The 23,034-nt window shown below is 50.9% G+C and overlaps 1 protein-coding gene across 1 annotated transcript in view; it reads left to right on the top strand.

Moving 5' to 3' along the window:
• Nucleotides 1–23,034, top strand: part of LOC119958807 (neuroblast differentiation-associated protein AHNAK-like) — an 84,012-nt gene that overhangs the window by 33,359 nt on the left and 27,619 nt on the right. Inside the window, 3 exon segments of the mRNA XM_038787309.1 lie at nt 16,087–16,195; nt 21,007–21,160; nt 22,071–22,261. Of these exon segments, the coding sequence (XP_038643237.1) occupies nt 21,007–21,160; nt 22,071–22,261 (345 nt within the window). The 5' untranslated portion in view covers nt 16,087–16,195.

Raw genomic sequence — 23,034 nt, forward strand, 5'->3', positions numbered from 1 at the left:
GCGACTAGGGGCTTTTCACAGTAACTTCATTGAAGCTTACTCGTGACAATAAGCGATTTTCATTTCGTTTTCGTTTCACCTGCACATCCCTGGACACTCGGGGTACAATTTTATCATGGCCAATCCTTGGAGAGCGGTCACATACCTAAGGAAACTTTAGCGAGCGTATGGTCCTGCGTAGTGTTGAACTGCACTGATAGAGGACCTAAGTCTATGTGTGTGTGTGTGTGTGAGTGTTGGGGAGGTGGGAAAAGGCTTTCGGTGAGAGCCTAAAGGAATTGCCGGGCCTATTTCATCAGGAAAGGTTGAGCAGATTGAGTTTATACCCATTGGGGCTGAGAAGAATGAGAGCGGTGTTGAAACATCTATGACCCTGAGGAGGTTTAATAGGGGAGATACGGGAGGGTGTTTTCACTTGCGAACCAGGGAACGGGGTTTGAGCACAGGCAGTCCGCCATTTCGGACGCAGATCAGCCAAAGTTATTTTTCTCGACGGGACGTTAGTTAGTCTGTGGAAATGTCTTCCTCAAACAGCAGGGGAGGTTGGTCGTTGGATGTATTCGAGGCTCAGAATTAGACACATTTGATAGACAAGGGAGATGAAGGTAATGGCGGGGGGCAGGCGGCAGAGAGGAAAGTGGAGTTGAGACCGCAAACAGATCAACTGTAATCTGGGACGGTGCGGTAACACAGTGGTTAGCACTGTTGCTTCACGGCGCCAGGGGCCCCGGGTTCGATTCCCGGCTCGGGTCACTGCCTGTGCGGAGTCTGCACGTTCTCCCCCCGTGTCTGCGTGGGTTTCCTCCGGGGGCTCCGGTTTCCTCCCACAAGTCCTGAAAGACGGACGTTGGGTGAATTGGACATTCTGAATTCTCCCTCTGTGACCCGAACAGGCGCTGGAATGTGGCGACGAGGGGATTTTCACAGTCACTTCATTGCAGTGTTAATGTAAGCCTGCTTGCGACACTAATAAAGATTATTATTATTGAACGGCGGAGCAGGCTCGAAGGGCTGAAGGGCCTTGCTCCTGCTCCGATATTCTCGTACCCCGAATGGTATCGGGTCCGTCTGCGATGCTCGGCGATGAAGCAGCCTCTTGCTTCAAGTTCCCTGGGGCTGGTGGGACTGCCGGTGGCAAGGGTCAGGACCTGCAGGGGAGGGAGAGTGGGGTAGGAGAGGAGAAACCCCGATGAAGGGCCAAGGCCCAAGAGAGGGGAGAGTTTCAGCCGCTCCTCTTGCCTCCTGCCACCATGTCCCAGTTGTCATTACCGATCCGTCCATCTGAAGAGTTGAGCCCAATCTCCAACCCTCCGATCATGAGTGGCTGGAAAGGTCGGAGAGAGGGTTAAGTTGTATAAATGTCTGGAATTGGAACTCTGGGCAAATTTCCTCCTCATCACTTAGCCGCACTGAGGATAGTTACAGCACTGGTGCCAAGCAGAGGCCAGACAATGTTTGTTCGCCCCGACGGGGGATAGGCCCCTGAGCCCCTGGGCGAGAGACAAAAGACCATCTGTAGGTGGACCATAAGGCGTATCTCGCGAGGTGGAAGGTGTGCGGACGACAAAGGCCAGAGCCGCTCACAATGTGGCGAGACGGACTGTAGAGCTGTGATGGTATTCCTCGAGGCCCTCAGTGTAAAAGCGCATTGAAGCCCTGACAGTTAAATCACCGAAACACGGCAGCACGGTAGCATGGTGGTTAGCATAAATGCTTCACAGCTCCAGGGTCCCAGGTTCGATTCCCGGCTGGGTCGCTGTCTGTGCGGAGTCTGCACGTCCTCCCCGTGTGTGCGTGGGTTTCCTCCGGGTGCTCCGGTTTCCTCCCACAGTCCAAAGATGTGCGGGTTAGGTGGATTGGCCATGCTAAATTGCCTGTAGTGTCCTAAAAAGTAAGGGGGGGGGGGGGGGGGGGTTGTTGGGTTACGGGTATAGGGTGGATACGTGGGTTTGAGTAGGGTGATCATTGCTCGGCACAACATCGAGGGCCGAAGGGCCTGTTCTGTGCTGTACTGTTCTATGTTCTATGTTCATCTGGGCCAGCGTGATTGTGCAATAAAGCAATCATTGTGTTGTTTGCAGTGATTGCTTTAAAGGTTTATACAGCCAGCTATTAAACAATTAGAGGAACCTCTCAATGAGACCTTGATGCAATCAACACAGTTTTCCTGTTGATATTGCCGGACAGCCTGAGTGTGTAAACCAGTGGTTCCCAACCTTTTTTTTGGCCATGCCCCACCTAATCACCTCTAAAATCCTGATGCCCCCCACCCCCCCCCCCCCCCCCCCCCCCCCCCCCCCACCCCCGGTGGTGATTGAAAAGTAAACTGCGTTTCAGCTGAAGAAACTTAAAACGCCAATACCTTGGTTTAAACAAGCTTCAAAAGAACATGGCAGCCATGAAAAAGAAAAATGAAATAAACAAAAGACAGTTAAAGTTCTGAGCAAGAAATTACTAAAAAATTGTAAAAAAAAAAGAAAAAAACATTAAGTGGTATTAAAATAATAATAATGATAAATATGATAATAAAAGATTATTCACAGGTAATAAAGGGAGAGAAAATTTCTATATTAGAATATTGAAATATTTGTGGATTGTCTCATACGAAAACAGCAAATAAAGTTTCAAAACATATAATAGAGAACTGAAATGTTATACAACACAAACTAATTTGAATGGAAGCTTTTTCTGCATGAAGAGCGATAGCGCAGTGATTATGTAATAACTACACAATAAAGACCTTTTTGACCCCCAAAAAATTATTTACTCAAAATAACATCTGAAACATAAACTACATATGTTTACCTGATGGAAAATCCCAAAAAAAAAATTTGTAAATTTGGACCCAGACCTCCTCAGTCGCGCTCAATTGCCCCCCTTAAAAATCAAATTGCCCCCCTGTGGGGCGTATGCCCCACATAGAACAGTACAGCACAGAACAGGCCCTTCGGCCCTCGATGTTGTGCCGAGCAATGATCACCCTACTTAAACCCACGTAACCCGTAACCCAACAATCCCCCCATTAACCTTACACTACGGGCAATTTAACATGGCCAATCCACCTAACCCGCACATCTTTGGACTGTGGGAGGAAACCGGAGCACCCGGAGGAAACCCACTCACACAGGGGGAGGACGTGCAGACTCCACACAGACAGTGACCCAGCGGGAATCGAACCTGGGACCCTGGAGCTGTGAAGCATTGATGCTAACCACCATGCTACCGTGAGGCCCACGTTGGGAACCACTGGTGTAAACCTATTCCCAGCGTGGTACAGTACAGGACATACAGCACATCGGTAAGGAATGGCTACCTGCCAGAGGTTTTAAGTGGGTACCAGCCATTTTTGGGTCTCTATCCCGATCGGCTTATTAAACACCATTTCACCCCACCATCCTGTTGTGCAATCGATGTTCCGTGTGGCGTTACTGGATGCTAGGGCGGCACGCCGATTAGCACTGCTGCCTCACATTGCCAGGAACCCTGGTTCGATTCCGGCCTCGGGTGACTGTCTGCGTGGAGTTTGCAACCCCCCCCCCCCCCCCCCGTGTCTGCGTGGGGATTTCCTCCGGGTGCTCCGGTTTCCACCCACAGTCGAAAGACGAGCAGGTGAGGTGGATTGGCCGTGCCAAAATTGACTCCTTCGCGTCCAAAGGTTAGGGCCTAGGAAAGGGTGCTCTATCGGAGGGCCGGTTCGGACTCGACGGGCCCGGGTGACCTCCTTCTGCTTCCTTGGGAGTGTTGGCTTCGGGCATGGCGGGAAGTCTTGCTTTTGAAGACGGCTTGACAGTATTTCCCCGCAGACAGTACAGGGTTTGGGTAAGTGGCTCTGGGCGGTGTTGGAATAGAGGTGACGACATCACAAGGGATTATTAGACTCGCATACCGATCCACGTCTCATACTGACTGTGCAGGCCCGGGCAGGTGGGCCTTTGTCAACTGAGGATGAGTGTTCACTCCTGATCAAATAAGAATTTAAAAAAAAAAAATATATATATATATGCACGCCGGGAACCCAGGTTCGAATCCTGCCAAGATGACTGGGTGAGGTGATCTCAGTCAGGGTGGGGTCGCGGGTACATGCCTGTGGTAGCTGACTCAACGTGTGAGGGAGAGAAGAGAATATCAACTGCGCTACGTGGTTTTTTTCGGCATTTCCTGGCGGAAAGTGCGCGTCAGAAGATCGGACCCCCCCTCACCCCCATGGGAGAAAACTGGCTCGAGCTGCCTGTTGTATACCTCATCAAACGTTGAAAACAGTCCTGGGGGTCAAGGCCGAGGGCAATCTTTAGATAAAGCAGGGTCAGAGGTCCAGGTTTTTTTTCTCCCCCCCCCCCCCCCCCCCAATTAAGGGCAATTTTAGCGTGGCCAATCCGCCTACCCTGCACATCTGTTTGGGATGTGGGGGGGGGGGGGGAGTTGAGACCCACACGCAGACACGGGGAGAATGTGTAAACTCCACACAGACAGTGACCCAGAGCTGGGATCGAACCCGGGACCTCAGCGCCGTGAGGCAACAGGGCTAACCCACTGCGCCACCCTGCTGTCCATGGAGGGGATCTCATTGAAATGTATAAAATTCTGATGGGTCTGGACAGAGTGGGCGCAGGGATGAAGGTTCCCTGGCTGGAAGGTCCAGAACAAGGAGGTCGAGAACAGGATATGGGGAGTGTGGTGGTATGACTAGGAGGTTTACGGTACCTATCTGCCATTGGTGCAGAACACTCGCTGCCCATTGGCTCAGGCCGGTCATGTGCCTCTCGGCTGGTTGGTTGAGAGTAGTCATGTGACTGCTCACCAATTGGTCGGGAGGCAAGTAGTCCCGCCTACGAGGCAGGGTATAAGAACCCGTAGGACCCGGCAGTCGGCCTTTCTCTGTAAGTCGACTGCCGGGCACACAACTAGTCGATTAAAGCCTAATGTTCGGATCTTCATCTCGACTCGTGTCCAATTGATGGTACATCAGGGAGTAGGCCATTTTGGGCTGAGCGGTGGAAAAGTTTCTTCACTCAGAGGCTGGTGAAGCGGTGGAATTCTCTACCCCGCCGCGCCTCATTTCTGCCTCGACTGGCCGGCGGGATTCTCCGTTACGCCAGCCGGTCAATGGGGTTTCCCATTGTGGGGCAACCCCACGCCATCGGGAAACCCCCCGGGGCCACCTGCGGAGAATCTTGGCCCAAGTCACTGAACGTATTTAAGAAAGAAATAGATAAGATTGCTGTCAAGGGGTATGGGGAGAGCGCGGGAGCGTGGCGTTGAGATAGAGGACCGGCCACGATCACACGGAATGGCTGAGCGGGCCCAATGGGCCGAGAGGAAGTCTCCTGCTCCATTCTCTTTGTGTTTGTCTGAAAAGCTTCGATCCCCCCCACCCCCCCACCTACCAACACACACCCCCTTCCCCACACCAAAGAGGTGGAACTTCAAACCTGGGGTCCTTCTGGCCTGCACGGCTCAGTAAGTCAAACTACGCGTGGGAAGAGACGACCGGGCCAGAGTAATCCCGGAGACCACGCCATTGTTCCCGATTTCATTCATTTTGCTGTTGTATTTGTTTTGCTTTGTACACCCTGTTGACACAGGGCTATCTCCAAATTCCAGGCTCCTTTATCTTTGATCACTCAGAGATTTATTTTTTACCTGAGTCAGTCGTCACTCAGTAGCAACCAATGTTTCTTTTGAGGCGGCGGCCATACCCTGTGTGTACAGTAGCGCCTTCGTCAACCCACGCCCGCCTTGCACAAACAATGCAGTTTAATATCAGCAAGAGGCAACAAATCCGTATTAGGTTCTGAGAGGACTTAGCGTTCCTGAGATTTCCACTCTTGTTTACGCTCCCCGCTCAGCCAGGTGGCCATTCTTGTTCTTGATGGACAGCACGGTGGCCTAGTGGTTAGCACAGCTGCCTCACGGCACTGAGGACCCGGGTTCGATCCCGGCTCTGGGTCACTGTCTGTGTGGAGTTTGCCCGTTCTCCCCGTGTCTGCGTGGGTTTCACCCCCAAAGATGTGCAGCGTAGGTGGATTGGTCACGCTAAATTGCCCCTTAATTGGAAAAGAATAATTGGGTAACCTAAATTTATTTTAAAAAAATTATTCTTGTTCTTTATATCTAAATATTCTGCTGCTTGATCCGTCAACATTCAAAACCTACACAAAATAACGTCCTCCAGGACAACACAGGATCAGTGATCAGCGGTTATTTAAAAATTATTTTCAGGGCTGTGGGTATTGCTGGCTGGGCCAAAATTTATTGCCCACCCCTAATTGTCCCTTGAAAAGGTGGTGGGTGAGCCGCCATCTTGAATGATTGGGGAGGGAGTTCAATGATTTTGACCCCAACCACAGTGAAGGAACGGCTGATATATTTCCGAGTCGGGATGGCGAGCGGCTCGGAGGGAGGGGGGGGACTTGCAGGCGGGGGTGTTCCCCGTGCGTCTGCTGCTGCCCTCGTCCTTCTAGGTGGCGGGTTTGGAAGGTGCTGTCGAAGGAGCGAGTGGCTGCGGTGCATCTTGTAGACGGTGCGCACGGCTGCCGCTGTACGTCGGGGGTGGAGGGAGCGAATGTTTGTGGTTAGCGTGTCGATCGAGCAGGGCTGCTTTGTCCTGGATGGTGTCGAGCTTCTCGAGTGTCGTTGGGAGCCGCGCTCATCCAGGCGAGTGGAGAATATTCCCTCACACTCTTTTTAAAAAAAAATTTAGGGTACCCAATAATTTTTTCCAATTAAGGTGGTTAGCATCAATGCTTCACAGCTCCAGGGTCCCAGGTTCGATTCCCGGCTGGGTCACTGTCTGTGTGGAGTCTGCACGTCCTCCCCGTGTGTGCGTGGGTTTCCTCCGGGTGCTCCGGTTTCCTCCCACAGTCCAAAGATGTGCAGGTTAGGTGGATTGGCCATGCTAAATTGCCCGTAGTGTAAGGTTAATGGGGGGATTGTTGGGTTATGGGTATACGGGTTACGTGGGTTTAAGTAGGGTGATCATTGCTCGGCACAACATCGAGGGCCGAAGGGCCTGTTCTGTGCTGTACTGTTCTATGTTCTAAGGGGCAATTTAGAGTGGCCAATCCATCTAATCTTCACATCTTCTTGGGTTGTGGGGGCGAAACCCACTTAGACACGGGGAGAATGTGCAAACTCCACACGGACAGTGACCCAGAGCCGGGATCGAACCTGGGACCTCGGCGCCGTGAGGCAGCAGGGCTAACCCACTGCGCCACCTTGCTGCCCATTCCCTCAGACTCCTGACTTGTGTCCTTGTAGATGGTGGGCGGGCTTTGGGGGGGGGGGGGGGGGGGGGGGGGGAGGGGGGGGTCAGGAGGTGAGTTACACTCCGCAGGATTCCCAGCCTCTGACCTGCTCTGGTAGCCGCAGTATTTATACGGCTGGGTCCAGTTCGGTTTCTGGTCAGTGGTAACCCCTGGGATGTAATGCCATTGGAATGGCAAGGAAAGATGGTTAGAATTTTCTCTTGTTGCAGATGGTCATTGCCTGGCACGTGTGTGGCGTGAATGTAACTAGCTACACTAAATAATGCCCAGGTCTTGCTGCATATGGAAATTGATTGCTTCAGTATCTGAGGTGTATTATGGTGCTGAACATTGTGCGGTCATCAGTGAACATCTTGACCTTATAGTGGAGGGAAGATCATTGATGATGTAGCTTACAGCTAAGATGCCACCCTGAGGAACTTCTGTAGTGATGTCCCGGGTAGAGACGATTGACCTCCGACAACCACAACCATCTTCCTTGGCGGTGGGTATGACTCCAACCATTGGAGAATTCACCCCCCCCCCCCTCCTCGATTCCCATTGACTCCAGTTTTTGCCAGGGGTACCTGAAGCCACACTCGGTCAAATGCTGCCTTGGTTATCAGGGGCAGTCATTCTCACCTCACCTCTTGGCTTCTGCTCTTTTGACCGGGTATAGACCAAGGTTGAAATGAAAAAATGAAAATCGCTTGTCACGAGTAGGCTTCAAATGAAGTTACTGTGAAAAGCCCCTAGTTGCCACATTCCGGCGCCTGTTCGGGGAGGCTGTTACGGGAATGGAACCGTGCTGCTGGCCTACTTTCAGAGCCGGCGATTTAGCCTAAAGGACCCTGGCGGAATCCAAACTCACGGTCAGTGAACAGGTATGGCTGAGTACGGGCCGCTTGATAGTGCTGTCGGAGACACCTTCTGTCACTTTGCTAATCATCCGAATGTGGACTGATGGGGCAATTGGCTGGGCTGGATTTTTTTTCCTGTTTTTTTTTGTAGACAGGACATATCTGGGAGGTTTTCCAGAGACGGCACGTGGCGCAGTGGTTAGCACTGGGACTACAGAGCTGAGGACCTGGATTCGAATCCCGGCCCTGGGTCACTGTCCGTGTGGAGTTTGCACATTCTCCCCCGTGTCTGCGTGGGTTTCACCCCCCACACAACCTAAAGATGTGCAGGGTAGGTAGATTGGCCACGGCACTTCTGGATAAAAATGGTTGCAAATGCTTCAGCCTTGTCTTTCGCACTGACATGCTTGACTCCTCCTTTATTGTTCATGGCTGGATGTGGCAGATCTGCAGTTTAGATCCGATCTGTTGGTTGTGGGATCTCTTGGCTCTGTCTATCAATTGCTCCTTCTGCTGTCTGCCATGCAAACGGTCCTGTGGTGTAGCTTCACCAGGCTGGCGCCTTATTTTTAGGTATGCTTGGTGCTGCCCTTGCATGCCCGCCTGCACTCTGCATTGAACCGGGGTTGATCCCCTGGCTTGATGGCAATGGTGGAGTGGGGGAAGAGGCCGGGCCATGAGGTTTATAGATTGTGGTTTTATATAGCTCTGCTGTTGCCAATTGTGCCTCATGGATACCCAGTTTTGACTTGCGGAATCTCTTGGAAATCCATCCCATTTAGCACGGTGTGTCGTGTCAGACGACAGAAGGAGGGTATCCTCAATGTGAAGGTGGGACTTTGTCTCCACAATGGCTGCGCGGTGTTCCACTGCTGCCAATAGTATCGTGGGCACATGCATCTGCAATGAGCGGATTGGCGAGGCCGCGGTCAAGTAGGTTTTTCCCTCTCATGGGTTTCCTCACCACCTTCTGCAAAGCTGGCTTCACAGCTAAGTCCCTTTAGGATTCAGCCAACTCGGTCAGTGGTAGCGCTACCAAGCCACTCTCGGTGACGAACATTAAAGTCCCCCTCCCAGCACACCCGCTGTGTCCTTGCCACTGTTAGCCTTTTTAAAAATAAATTTAGAGTACCCAATTCATTTTTCCCAATTAAGGGGCAATTTTAGCGTGGCCAATCCACCTCCCCTGCACATATTTTGGGTTGTGGGGGCGAAACCCACGCAGACACGGAGAGAATGTGCAAACTCCACACGGACAGTGACCCGGGGCCGGGATCGAACCTGGGACCTCGGCGCCGTGAGGCAGCAGTGCTAACCCACTGCGCCACAGTGCTGCCCCCCTCTTGCCACCATTAGTGCTTCTTCCAGCTGGCGGCCAACATGGAGGAGTGATTCATTGGCTGAGGGGGTGGGGGTGGAGGTGCGAGGGTAAATCAGCAGGATGTATCCTTGCGCATGTCTTTTTAAAATTTAGAGTACCCAATTAATTTTTTTTGCAATTAAGGGGCAATTTAGTACGCTCAGTCCATGTACCCTGCATATCTTTGGGTTGTGGGGGCGAAACCCACACAAACACGGGGAGAATGTGCAAACTCCACACAGACAGTGACCCAGAGCCGGGATCGAACCTGGGACCTCGGCGCCGTGAGGCTACAGGGCTAACCCACTGCGCCTCCGTGCTGCCCTCCTTGCGCATGTTTGACATGATGCCATCAGACTTCATGAGGTCCGGATTGTACACCGCTATGCTGTCACCTTTGGCGGATTGCCCTCTCCACACCCCCCCGCACCACACCGGAAGGATAGGACATATCCAAGGAAGGTGATGGTGGTGCCCGACACATTGTATGTGAAGTGTGATTCGGTAAGGGTGACCGTGCCAGGCGGTTGCTCGTCTGTGAGACAGCTCTCCCGACTTGGGCACATGCCCCCCCCCATGTGCCAGCGAGGAGAACGTTGCAGGGTGCGGAGGGTTGGGGGTGCCATTGTCGTCTGGTGTCGACGTTAATGTTGGGTGGTCCATCTGGTTTCACTCCTTGTTGACTGATCTCTTGTGGTTGAGCATCAATCACATAGCTGTGGGGTCTGGGAGTCCAGACTGGGTAAAGATGGCAGATTTCCTTCCTTAAAGGATACAAGTGAGCCAGGAAGGGTGAAATTCCACAATGGTTTGGACAGGTTTTTAAAAAAAACTTCCAGATTCATTGAAGTTAAGTTCCGCCAGCCGCCACAGTGGGATTCGAACCCACGTCCGCTGATCATTTGGCTGAGTCTCCGGATTACTAATCCAGTGACAGTGCCACTATGACACCGCCTTCCCTCTATCCCTCTAGCTGATTCCCCCACCCTCCCTCTCTCGCACCCAAATGTAAGAGAAGACAGCACACCCCATCCTACACAGCGTATGATTGTGGGATAGTCTGTGTCGTGCCTCCCTCTCAAATGTAAGAGAAGACTGCACACCCCAGCCCCCATCCTACACAGGGTATGATTGTGGGATAGTCTGTGTCGGGGGGGGGGGGTGCACAGCAGCACAGTGGCTAGCACAGTTGCTTCACAGCTCCAGGTTCGATTCCCGGCTTGGGTCACTGTCTGTGCGGAGTCTGCACGTTCTCCCCGTGTCTGCGTGGGTTTCCTCCGGGTGCTCTGGTTTCCTCCCACAGTACAAAGATGTGCAGGTTAGGTGGATTGGCCGTGCTAAATTGCTCCTTAGTGTCCAAAGATGTGCAGGTTAGGTGGATTGGCCGTGCTAAATTGCCCCTTGAGTGTCCAAAGATGTGCAGGTTAGGTGGATTGGCCGTGCTAAATTGTCCCGTAGTGTCCAAAAAAACGGTTGGGTGTGGTTGCTGGGATAGGGTGGAGGTGTGGGCTTAGGTAGGGCGCTCTTTCCAAGGTCTGCTGCTGACTCGATGGGCCGAATGGCCTCCTTCTGCACTGTGAATTCTACGATTCTATGGTTTTTGTACCCGTCAGTCACGAGGGAGGGGCAGCCTGTCGTGTCCTTGTTGGGGAAGGAACTAAACACATAACAGCTGCTACAGCTTTAATGCTCAATTGAGATACTGTAGTTCATTGTTACTGATGTATGACTAAAGCCCTCTCAGGATTGTGTCGCCCTGTAGGAATGTGGTTTGGGGTGGTTTTGCCATCCTATGGAAATCCTACTGTAGCAGGTGGGTTGCTGACAAAGCTGGACAAGCAAAGATGGTAGAATAAAGAGCTTGTATTAACCCAGCATTTATTCACGCCTTTCTCGGCATCTCAAAGTGCTTCGCAACCAATCTTCAGAAGTCTTCTGTCGTCAAACATGGCAGATAAATACAACACAGCCCAATCCCATTAGCAACAATTGAGATGAATGACCCATTAAATCTGCTTTTGGTGCCATTTATTGAGGGAGGAATATTGGTCTAGACACCAACGGAAACTTCCTGCTGTTTGAATACCCTGACAGGGATAGAGGCTGGTTTAGCACAGTGAGCTAAACAGCTGGCTTGTAATGCAGAACAAGGCAGCAGCGTGGGTTCAATTCCCGTACCGGCCTCCCCGAACAGGCGCCGGAATGTGGCGACTGGGGGCTTTTCACAGTAACTTCATTGAAGCCTACTTGTTACAATAAGTGATATTTATTTGTCAGTGGGGGATCTTTTTCTTTCACCTGAGCGATGCCTCTTCTGAAAGACAGTCACTCCGACAATGCAGCATTCCCTCAGTCTTGCGTGGAATCATCAGATTAGTTTGCAGGCTCAAGTCTCCTCTATGGCGTTTGAGCGCACGGTTCTCTGTTTGAGAGATGAGAGTGCTACCACTGAGTCACCACTGACAAGACGAGCAGGAAGATATACTGACTCAGGTGATGGTTGCTTCACAGCTGCAGTGTCCCTGGTTCGATTCCCGGGCTTGGGTCACTGTCTGTGCAGAGTCTGCACGTTCTCCCCCCGTGTCTGCGTGGGTTTCCTCCGGGTGCCCAGGTTTCCTCCCACAAGTCCCGAAAGACGTGCTTGTTAGGTGAATTGGACATTCTGAATTCTCCCTCGAACAGGCGCCAGAATGTGGCGACGAGGGGATTTTCACAGTAACGTCATTGCAGTGTTAATGTAAGCCTACTTGTGACAATAAAAAATATTATGATCTCTCCCATTCGGAATGAATAAAAATCAATCTTGTACAATTCCCCAAATCGTTGGATGCAGGATTTTGGGCATCTCAGGGACGAAACCATTTTTAAAAAATGTTTTCAATTAAGGGCCGATTTAGCCTGGCCAATCCAACTACCCTGCATATATTTGGGTTGTGGGCAGGGTAGGTGGATTGGCCAGGCTCAATTGACCCTTGATTTGCAAAACGTAATTGGGTACTCTTCAATTAACTAAACAAATCTTTGGGTTGTGGGGGTGAGACCCACGCAGACGCGGGAGAATGTGCAAACTCCACACCGGACAGTGACCCGGAGCCGGGATCGAACCCGGGTCCTCGGCGCCATGGGGCCTCACGGTAGCATGGTGGTTAGCATCAATGCTTCACAGCTCCAGGGTCCCAGGTTCGATTCCCGGCTGGGTCACTGTCTGTGTGGAGTCTGCACGTCCTCCCCGTGTGTGCGTGGGTTTCCTCCGGGTGCTCCGGTTTCCTCCCACAGTCCAAAGATGTGCGGGTTAGGTGGATTGGCCATGCTAAATTGCCCGTAGTGTAAGGCTAATGGGGGGATTGTTGGGTTATGGGTATACGGGTTACGTGGGTTTAAGTAGGGTGATCATTGTTCGGCACAACGAGGGCCGAAGGGCCTGTTCTGTGCTGTACTGTTCTATGTTCTATGAGGCAGCAGTGCTAACCACTGCGCCACCCTGCCGCCCGTCTAAACCGTTTTTATGTACTTTGGTGCAGGCTGGAATTTGGTTCTTGAAATGAAAAATTCTCAAACAGTTTCAAGGCTTTTTATGATTTCTCTTCCGATGTCGTGGCGAGATACACTTTCACATGAAGCCCTCCGATACCTCAAACCCAATCCTTCATGTGGACCAAGATAGTGGGCAAGTTGTTTGGCTGATGGGAGGAATCTAAGCCAAGCCAAGCTGATGGCTAGGAACACTTGGGTTTAGATGAATGAGTTCCATCTGGGCAGTGAATTGACAAGAAATCGCTTTATTGTCACGAGTCGGCTTCAAAGAAGTTACTGTGAAAAGCCCCCTAGTCGCCACATTCCGGCGCCTGTTCGGGTACGGGAATTGAACCCGCGCTGCTGGTCTGCTTTCAAAGCCTACAGCGCAGGAGGCCATACGGCCCATCGTGTCTGCACCGGCCCTTGGAAAGAGCGCCCTATCCAAGCCCACACCCATAACCCAGTAACCCCACTCCATTTTTTGGACACTAAGGGGCAATTCAGCACGGCCAATCCACCTAACCTGCACATCTTTGGACTGTGGGGGGGGGAAACCGGAGCACTCGGAGGAAACCCACGCAGACACGGGGGGAGAACATGCAGACTCCGCACAGACAGCGATCCAAGCCGTGACTTGAACCTGGGATCCTGGGGCTGTGAAGCAACTGTGCCAACCATTGTGCTACCGTGCTGTCCATGAGGGACCAAAGCCTTTTTTTAAAGATTCTTTCGGTTCGCTTGTAGTTTCCTCACACGACACAGACTGTTTGCAAACAAACAAGGGACACACGCTTACTATTGTAGATCCTGGTGGAGTTAACTAAATGAGCAAGAAATTCTTTGGTACTGAGCATGTGGGTTCTTTCACCAAGGAAAGACCCCCCCCCCCCCAGGCTGGAAGATAGGAGTGAGAGAGGCAGGAAAAAGGCAGCTCCAGGCCTCAACCCAGTGACTTTGTCGGGGGCGTTGCAAACTCACGAGCTGTTGAAAGATTGATTTTTGGGGGTTTTTGTTGGTGATAGCCAGAGAGGATGCAATCAGATTAAAACAGAGCTTTGTCACATTCGAAGTGCAGTTGTTGGCTTCGTGTTGGCAGCCAGTGCGAGATTGATCCCAGCACGCCGTGTATCGGGGAGGAGGCATCCTTGGATAATCGCTGGATAGGACTGGATTTGACCCTTTGAACGCTGCACTTCCTTCGCAGCTGTCAAAACACAGAATATAACCGGCGCAAAAGAAAAAAAAAAATTCTGTTTCCAAGGCAGATTGTTCTGCTCGATTCTTTTTGAACTTTTGTACTCATGAAAGTGAAGGATGTTTGAACGTGGGGGAAAACGAGGCCAGCCATTCCAGGCATCCTGGGGCTGAGGATCCTGCAAGGGTTTCGCAAATCTCTCACGAGAGTGGCTGGAGGAGTCCAGGGAAACTCCCAATGTCTATAGCAAGTATTTCCTTCTTCTGAAGGTGCTGATACCTGCTGAGGAATACTTCCTCAGTCTTCGTACCGTGCCCCGCCTTGACTGGCGTTTCATCATGAGGAAGCCCATGGAAGCGACTATCACAGACAGGGTTGCCGTACAGAAGGATGCTGGTTTGCCTAAAGTGACAATGCCACTTTCTGGCACTGTAACTCAGCAAGTCCTGCGCCCTGCCATTTTCCCGGCAGCCCTGCAATATTTCTGTTCTCTTCAGATAATTATCCAACCCTTTCTGTTTTGCGAGCCACGATTAAGTCTTCCTTGACCACACTCTCAGGCGGTGCATTCCTCAGAGTTCCTACTGTGCGGAAGGAGGCCATTCGGTCCATTAAATCTGCACCAACCCTCTGAAAGAGCACCCTTCCTAGGCCCACTCCCCCGCCTAACCTGCACATTTTTGGACACTGCGGGACAATTTAGCACGGCCAATCCACCTAACCTGCACATCTTTGGCCAATAAGGGACAATTTAGCACGGCCAATGCACCTAACCTGTACATCTTTGGACACTAAGGGACAATTTAGCACGGCCAATCCACCTAACCTCCACATCTTTGGACACTAAGGGACAATTTAGCACGGCCAATCCACCTAACCTGCACATCTTTGGACACTAAGGGGCAATTTAGCACGGCTAATCCACCTAACCGGCACATCTTTGGACACTAAGGGGCAATTTAGCACGGCTAATCCACCTAACCTGCACATCTTTGGACAATAAGGTAACAATTTAGCACGGCCAATCCACCTAACCTCCACATCTTTGGACACTAAGGGACAATTTAGCGTGGCCAATGCACCTAACCCGCACAAGTTTGGACACTAAGGGACAATTTATCACGGTCAATCCACCTAACCCGCAAATCTTTGGGCCGCGGGAGTAATCCGGAGCACACGGAGGAAACCCACACAGACACAGGGAGAACGTGGAGACTCCAGACAGACAGTCACCCGAGGCCGGAATCGAACCCGCGTCCCTGGTGCTGTGAGGCAGCGGTGCTAACCACTGTGCCATCGTGTCTCCCCAAACAGTTTGAATTGGTGTTGTACCACCAATAAACCACAGTGGCCATTATTGCAGCCTAGTCTGACCCCGCTCTCACCTGACGCTCACATTCCAGGAGTACGACAAGTTAGTTCAGTTCGCCTTTCCTTGACCCGGCCTATCGAGGCCAACTGTAGTCGGTTGACATTAATCTGACAAAAATCAAGAGCTGAGATCCTGCACTGTTGGTGCTTGCTGCCTTGTGGTGCTGGGACAGCTCAGTTGGGGCCTTGCTCTTGCAAGTCAGAGAGTTAAGTACCATTTCGGATAGACCGTTCCAAGGTACGTACAGTGTAAAACCCTCTTTTGATACTCAGGATCTGTCCCGAGTCATTTGTGATGGGTCTTCTCAAGTGGCTTGCTTGGGCCATTCCAGAGAGGATAGAGACAACGCGGAGCACGTGGGATGGAGTCACGTGTAGCAATCACCTAGGTCTTAGACGGGGTAAGCGGGGCAGTCTTTCCCTTTCCTTAAACCAGTTGCGTTTTTATGGCAATCCATCATTCAGATTTGCGCATGGTTTGTGTATGTGTGGGGGCTTCAATTAAACCTTCTGACTGTTGCTGTTGCTCCTCTCTTCCAGTGTTGTGAGCCCGGAGCAAGCACAAAAGTGAAGCAACAGACCTTGTACCAGCCAAAGAAACGGCAGCGATTTAGTTTCATACTTCCAGAGCCGGAGAGACTGCACAAAGGTATGTATGTCCTGTTATGGGCAAGGGTTGGAATATTTCCAAAGTATATTATGGTGTTCACCTGACCTATAACTCTGTATTGAATTTGACTACGATGGGCACAAGGTAGGCACAATAACGCCTTTCAGGTGTTATTCTTCGGCGCTTTTAATCAAAAAAAACCTTTACTCTAAGAATTTAGTTAACATTTGTATAAACACACACAGCAAGAATTGTTATCACTTACAAACTTAGAGACCCCACACAGCTACAGTAATCTATGTATAACGCTTAATGAATTCCCCCTTAACTGTTCCAATTCAATAACAAGATCCAAGTAAAACCAGAAACCCCTTTTCAAAGGCGTGGCCCAGCACACGGCACTCTTACTGGCATAAGTCATGTTACTGATACTCTGTTCCCCATTTCAAACAGCAGATTTGAATTCCTTGCAGAGAGCAATTATCTCTTTTAAGCTACCAAGCAGTCCGGAACTGTTTTTAAAATGAAGATAGAGAAAGGCACTTCTTTCAACCTTTGCAGTTTAAATCAGCTCAAACTCAAAGCGAAAGTAAAAAAATCTCAGAGCCACAGCCCAGCTCCACCCACACAAATGACATCACTGAAGCCATTTGATAAGACAAAAACCTTTCCTCAAGGAACACTCCCTTGACAGTCCTTTCTGATCATTTCACGCCTCAAACTCCGGAGGCACAGTTTGTGAACACATTGCAATTGATAGTCGCCGCTTATTTCATAAATACCAGAGCTCCCATGGCACTGGTTGCAGTCAAGTCATATGATCCCCAGCTGAATTTGAACAGGAGCGTCACTCCGTGTGAAGTAGTTCTATTCTGCTACGGATGATCTGCCCTTTTACGAAACCCAAGTCTACTAATTTTGAATTGGTCATTTCCAAGACGGTTAGAGTTCAGAAGCATCCTGAAGCCGATTAAAGAGTATTTTTTGTTGCTGGGGAATTGCTGGTGCAAAAAGTAGCATTAAAAGGTATAACAAACCCACCTCAAAATGAGAGAATGGTACCGTTATCATATATTAAAAGTTAATGGGTGGGATTTTCCCCGGAGATCCCCAGTTGCGATCAACGGAATACACCGGAAGGTCCTGCCGCTGGCCAATGGCAGGCTGCGGCAAAACACGCGGCACTGGGGGCAGGTAAGAGATTCTGCCCGATGCCAGGGTTTACGTGTCGTCTACAAGGCCTTCCCTGTTGTCACCTTCACCTTCTTCGCATTCCTCTGCGTAACTTTGCCACTGGAACGTCCTGTTGTAACCTGTCACGCTGTAATCACGCCCTTCCGACGGTGGTGTCGTTGCACCGCTTCCGTTTTAAATCTTTCGGCCTCTTTTTCCTTTATTCGTTCATGGGCGTCGCAGGATGTGCCACCAATTATGGCCCATCCCGAATTGCCCCTTGAGGGGATGGTTAAGGGTCAGCCATGTTGCTGTTGGCAGGAGGGTCCGGACTCACAGACCAGGCAAAGACGGCAGATTTCCTGCCCTTAAAGGACATTAGCGAACCAGATGGGGGCTTTCGTTTAACGATAATCGATGGCGGTTTCACGGGGTCATCATTGAACCTTTTTTCAATTCCAGATTTTTACTGAATTCAGATTTCGCCACCTGCCATGGCGGAATTCCAGCCCAGGTCCCCAGAGTGCATCAGTCTGTTTTGCTAGCCCACTGACAATGCCACTACGTCACCAAGAGTCGGTGCAGACTCACTGGGCCGAATGTCCTCCTTCTGCACTGTAAATTCTATGATCGCTCGTATAACGAAGGGCAGCACGGTAGCACAAGTGGGTAGCACTGTGGCTTCACAGCGCCAGGGTCCCAGGTTTGATTCCTCACTGTGTCACTGCCTGTGCGGAGTCTGCACGTTCTCCCCACGTCTGCGCGGGTTTCCTCCGGGTGCTCCAGTTTCCTCCCACAGTCCAAAGACGTGCAGGTTAGGTGGATTGGCCATGCTAAATTGCCCTTAGTAACCAAAAAGGTTAGGAGGGGTTATTGGGTTACAGGGATAGGGTGGAGGTGAGGGCTTAAATGGGTCGGTGCAGACCCGATGGGCCGAATGGCCTCCTGCACTGTATGTTCTATGTCTATGTGTCTAAAAAGATTAGGTGGGGTTACTGGGATAGGGTGGAGGTGTGGGCTTAGGTAGGGTGCTCTTTCCAAGGGCCAGTGCAGACTCGATGGGCCGAATGGCCTCCTTCTGCACTATGATAATCTAATACCTGCAATTCCCATCGACAAATGCGCACTTTGTATTGGCTGGAATTTTCCCGCCTTTACAAATTCCCATGTCCATATTTACATTGCAGACTCATCGTGCTTTAATTTATCCGTGTTCAAGTTGCCGAGTGTTGCTTCGGTGTTGTTGAACAATCGGCTGGCACTCTGCCCAAGTTGTCAGTCTCCTCGTTTGAGCATCGGGACTGGGCGGTGGCAGGCTTTTTCAACTGTGGAAGGCATCGCCCCGAAGCCCAATATCTGTCCCCCTGTCCAACGTCAACAATTGTGCAGCTTCAGCTTGCGCGGCAATCAGGTGTGGACCCTCCAGCCCCTCCTCCATCTAGTTCAACAGCGCGAAGGCTAAACAAAAGGCCATTTTGGATGCACCCTGATGGCTAACGTAGCTCAGGGAGTTGGAATCCGAGTTTTTGCTGGTCTATGTGACTTGGTAACACACCGGACAGCGCATTTGCCCACCGTGCCGGGGACTCCCCCCTCATCCTTCTAAACTCGCATCGAGTACAGACCCAGTGTCCTCAACCGCTCCCCATATGACAAGTCCATCATACCTGGGAAGCTCCTACTCTGCGAGCCCCATGGGGAGATCAATAATGGTTTCCCACTGGTCCTTGTGGGGGTTACAACACTATAGTTTATAAATCATGACTTCCTTGACTTAACCTATGTACACTATGATCTATGATCTAGTGGTAATATTGTTGTTAAGGATTCAGGCACCCTGATGATCACCCGGAAGGAGGCCCATCGAGTCAGCACCGATCCTCCAAAAGAGCACCCTACCTAGGCCCACTCCCCCGCCCTATCCCTGTCACCCCACCTCACCGTTTTGGACACTAAAGGGCAATTAATTTAACCTGCACATCTCCAGGTGCTCCAGTTTTCTCCCACAGTCCAAAGATGTGCAGGTTAGGTGGATTGGCCGTGCTAAATTGCCCCTTAGTGTCCAAAGATGTGCAGGTTAGGTGGATTGGCCGTGCTAAATTGCCCCTTAGTGTCCAAAGATGTGCAGGTTAGGTGGATTGGGCGTGCTAAATTGCCCCTTAGTGTCCAAAGATGTGCAGGTTAGGTGGATTGGCCATGCTAAATTGCCCCTTAGTGTCCAAAGATGTGCAGGTTAGGTGGATTGGCCATGCTAAATTGCCCCTTGGTGTCCAAAGATGTGCAGGTTAGGTGGATTGGCCGTGCTAAATTGCCCCTTAGTGTCCAAAGATGTGCAGGTTAGGTGGATAGGCCGTGATAAATTGTCCCTTAGTGTCCATAGATGTGCAGGTTAGGTGGATTGGCCCAGCTAAATTGCCCCTTAGTGTCCAAAGATGTGCAGGTTAGGTGAATTGGCCGTGCTAAATTATCCCTTAGTGTCCAAAGATGTGCAGGTTAGGTGGATAGGCCGTGATAAATTGTCTCTTAGTGTTCATGGATGTGCAGGTTAGGTGGATTGGCCGTGCTAAATTGCCCCTTAGTGTCCAAAGATGTGCAGATTAGTTAAGGCAATGTTCTTCAAACTTTTTTTCCGGGGACCCATTTTTACCAACCGGCCAACCTTCGGGACCCAACCCGACCGACCTTTGCAACCCAACCCGGCCGACCTTCGCGACCCACCATTTTCTCTTACCTTGTTTGCTGCTGACAAAAATGGAGGAAATGGTTTTGTGTCCCTTTGGCCCTCGTACACGCTCCTCCAATGGAACCTGTTGGATGAAGGTGAAGCCTTCCCGTGTCGGAAATATGGAGTCTCCCATCTGTCCAAAGTTCAGAATTTGTTTCCTGTAAAATTTTATCAAATAAAACCCCCCCCCGAACTTGTAAAAAAAACTAAAAAAATAAATGAAAAAATGAATTAAACCTCCCCGAACTTATAAGAAAAAATAGAATGAATAAAAATAGAAATTAAATGAATAAAATAAATGAAAAAATGAATAAAAACCACGACAGAACTTGTAAAACAAAAAGCTGCAACTGTTTAAAAAAATAGAGGCCGCACTGCGCATGCGCGCCGATCATCGTGCGCGCATGCGCAATGCGGGCAATTTTTTTTTTAACATGTTCGCGCCCGCTTGCAGCCGCCGTTCTGAAGTCGGCTGCAGCGCGGGGATTAGCGCGATCAGGAGTGCTGCGGACAACGGCTCCGCGACCCACCCGACACCCGCCCGTGACCCACCTGTGGGTCCTGCCCCCGACTTTGAAGAACACTGGGTTAAGGGGTTATAGGGATAGGGCGGGGAAGTGCGCTTGGGTGGAGTGCTCTTTCAGAGGGCTGGTGCAGAATTGATGGGCCGAATGGCCGTCTTCTGCACTGTAAGGATGCTATGATATGATCTGTGGATTGTGCGAGGAAACCGGAGCACCCGGAGGAAACCAACGCAGACACGGGGGAGAAGATGCAAACTCCACACAGCCAGTCACCCAAGGTCGGAATCGAACCGAGGTCCCTGGCGCTGTGAGGCAGCCGTGCTAACCCACTGTGTCCATCGTGCCGCCCTATGATACACCTCTGACCTTCCAGTTAGCCCTTTTCCCGCAGCTTGGCCAATACTTTGCTTTTTCTTTGATTTTGGCAGATGGCTAAAAAGGAGGATGATCTCGATGTGCTGCTCCCAAACTGGACGGGAGCGGCTGCACATGGATTCAGTATTAGTGGTGACGACGAGGGGATCTTCATCAAGGATGTGGTGCAGAATTCTCCAGCAGGAAAGAGTGGAGTGATGAAGGAAGGTATTGGTGCTGCTTTCTAATTGATGATTTTCCTTGCCCTCGTTCAAGGCTGGGGTAGAACACTGAACTAATGGTCTAATTCTTAAACAGCGACAGAACTGTTTAGGCTACATTTTAGACTGTGTTATTTCACTACAGCAGTTATGTCGCTTCAAAGCTGCCAAGTCTAATTATTGTTCAGTTAATGTGCGCTGAGGTCAGTCAGAGTGTAATTGCAGTACTATCAGGGAAAGCAATTTGGTTTGTAACATCTCTCCCACTCTTCCTCAAACTCTAATTATCGATGAGTAAATGCACGCTGAGGTCACTTGGAGTACAATTGTAGTACTGTCAGGGAACGCTTGTTAGTCAGTTTCAGGCCCCAGGACAAAGGTATGTATTGTTATACGATTACTTTACACATCAACCTCTATGTAATCTGTATCAGTAAATTTAATTATTAAGGCGGCACAGTGGTTAGCACTGCTGCCTCACGGTGCCGAGGACCCGGGTTCGATCCCGGCACTGTGTCACTGTCCATTTGGAGTTTGCACACATTGTCTGCATGGGTCTCACTCCCACAACACAAAGATGCGCAGGGTAGGTGGGTTGGCCACGCTAAATTCCCTCTTTAATTGGGGAAAACAAAATAATTGGGTACTCTTAATTTATTTTAGAAAAGTATTTAAATTAAGTTTCTCGCCAGCGAGTCGCGTTCCCTGATTCTGGCCAGATATTCTTCCTGCATCGCCATTCTCCCTGGCAGCTAACGGGGCAGGGACGAGTAAAAATACCACCTCACCACAAGGAATCATTCTTGTGCAATCGCAGGATCGCACTAAATGCCGCTCTCACAAAGATGATCCTTTGCAGTTTCTGGCTCTGATGCCCTCTCTTTTTTTCCGACCCTCTCCACCACCCCGCCTCCAAGGTGACCAGATTGTGAGTGCAACGATCTACTTTGATGAGATGGGGTATGAAGAAGCGCAGAAAATACTGCAGACCGTGGATCGACACACCGTCGGACTCAAGCTACACCGGAAGGGAGAAAAGCTTTCTCCCGGGGGGAGTTATTCCTGGAACCCGGAATGGATGGAGGCTACGAGTCCAGAGGCTGTGCTGGTGCGTGTGGCCGCCTTAAGTAAAGTCATATTAAGATGATTTTTTTTTTTTTGCAATTCAGAGTTGTGGGATGACGCTACTTTTATGCGGCGCGGCTACGTCAAGGGAGCAGGTTTGGAATGTCGGCAAGCTCCTGGTTTTGTGGGTTTACATCGCATGGCACAGCGTGGAGGCCTGGTGTCACTGTCAGCGGGTTCCCCATCGGCGTGCGGCTGTCGGGCCATGGAAAACTCCATTGCCTTCGGCGTGACCGGCCAGGGACGAGCTGCCGCCAGTGCCGGAAAGCCCGCTGGGTTTTGTTGGGGGGTGGGGGGAATCCAGCCCTAGATTTTGAAAGCAGCATTTGGCAGCTTTATTTTCATGCTGCTTGATATAGCTGGTGAGAGAGTGGGGTGGAACTGTTAAATAAAGGTCACACATCTCGTAGGCTTACAGAGTGGGCCTGTGCTGAACAGGTAGCTCTGCTTTTTGGACAGTGCGAGGGGCGCCCTGGTTGGCCTCAGTGCCTTGGATCAACGAAGGAAACGTTGTCCATGGGTTTCCGACTCTCCCGAACGAAATGAGTAAGGTGGGGAGCGCGTGGAGGGGTCCGGGCTCTGCTGGGTTGCTGCCCACCAGTTGGATAGTGTTGTTCGCCCACGGTCGGCCGAACATAATGATGGGCCTCTTTTAGTGTGCTGCCAGGTGGACAACACCTCCGGGAGAAGGGGCGGGGGGGGGGGGGGGGGGGGGGGGATGGAGGAGAGGAGAGAGAAATTGCAGGGCACACAAAA

The sequence above is a fragment of the Scyliorhinus canicula genome, chromosome 31, assembly GCF_902713615.1.
Source record: "Scyliorhinus canicula chromosome 31, sScyCan1.1, whole genome shotgun sequence".
In the NCBI taxonomy this organism is placed as follows: domain Eukaryota; kingdom Metazoa; phylum Chordata; class Chondrichthyes; order Carcharhiniformes; family Scyliorhinidae; genus Scyliorhinus; species Scyliorhinus canicula.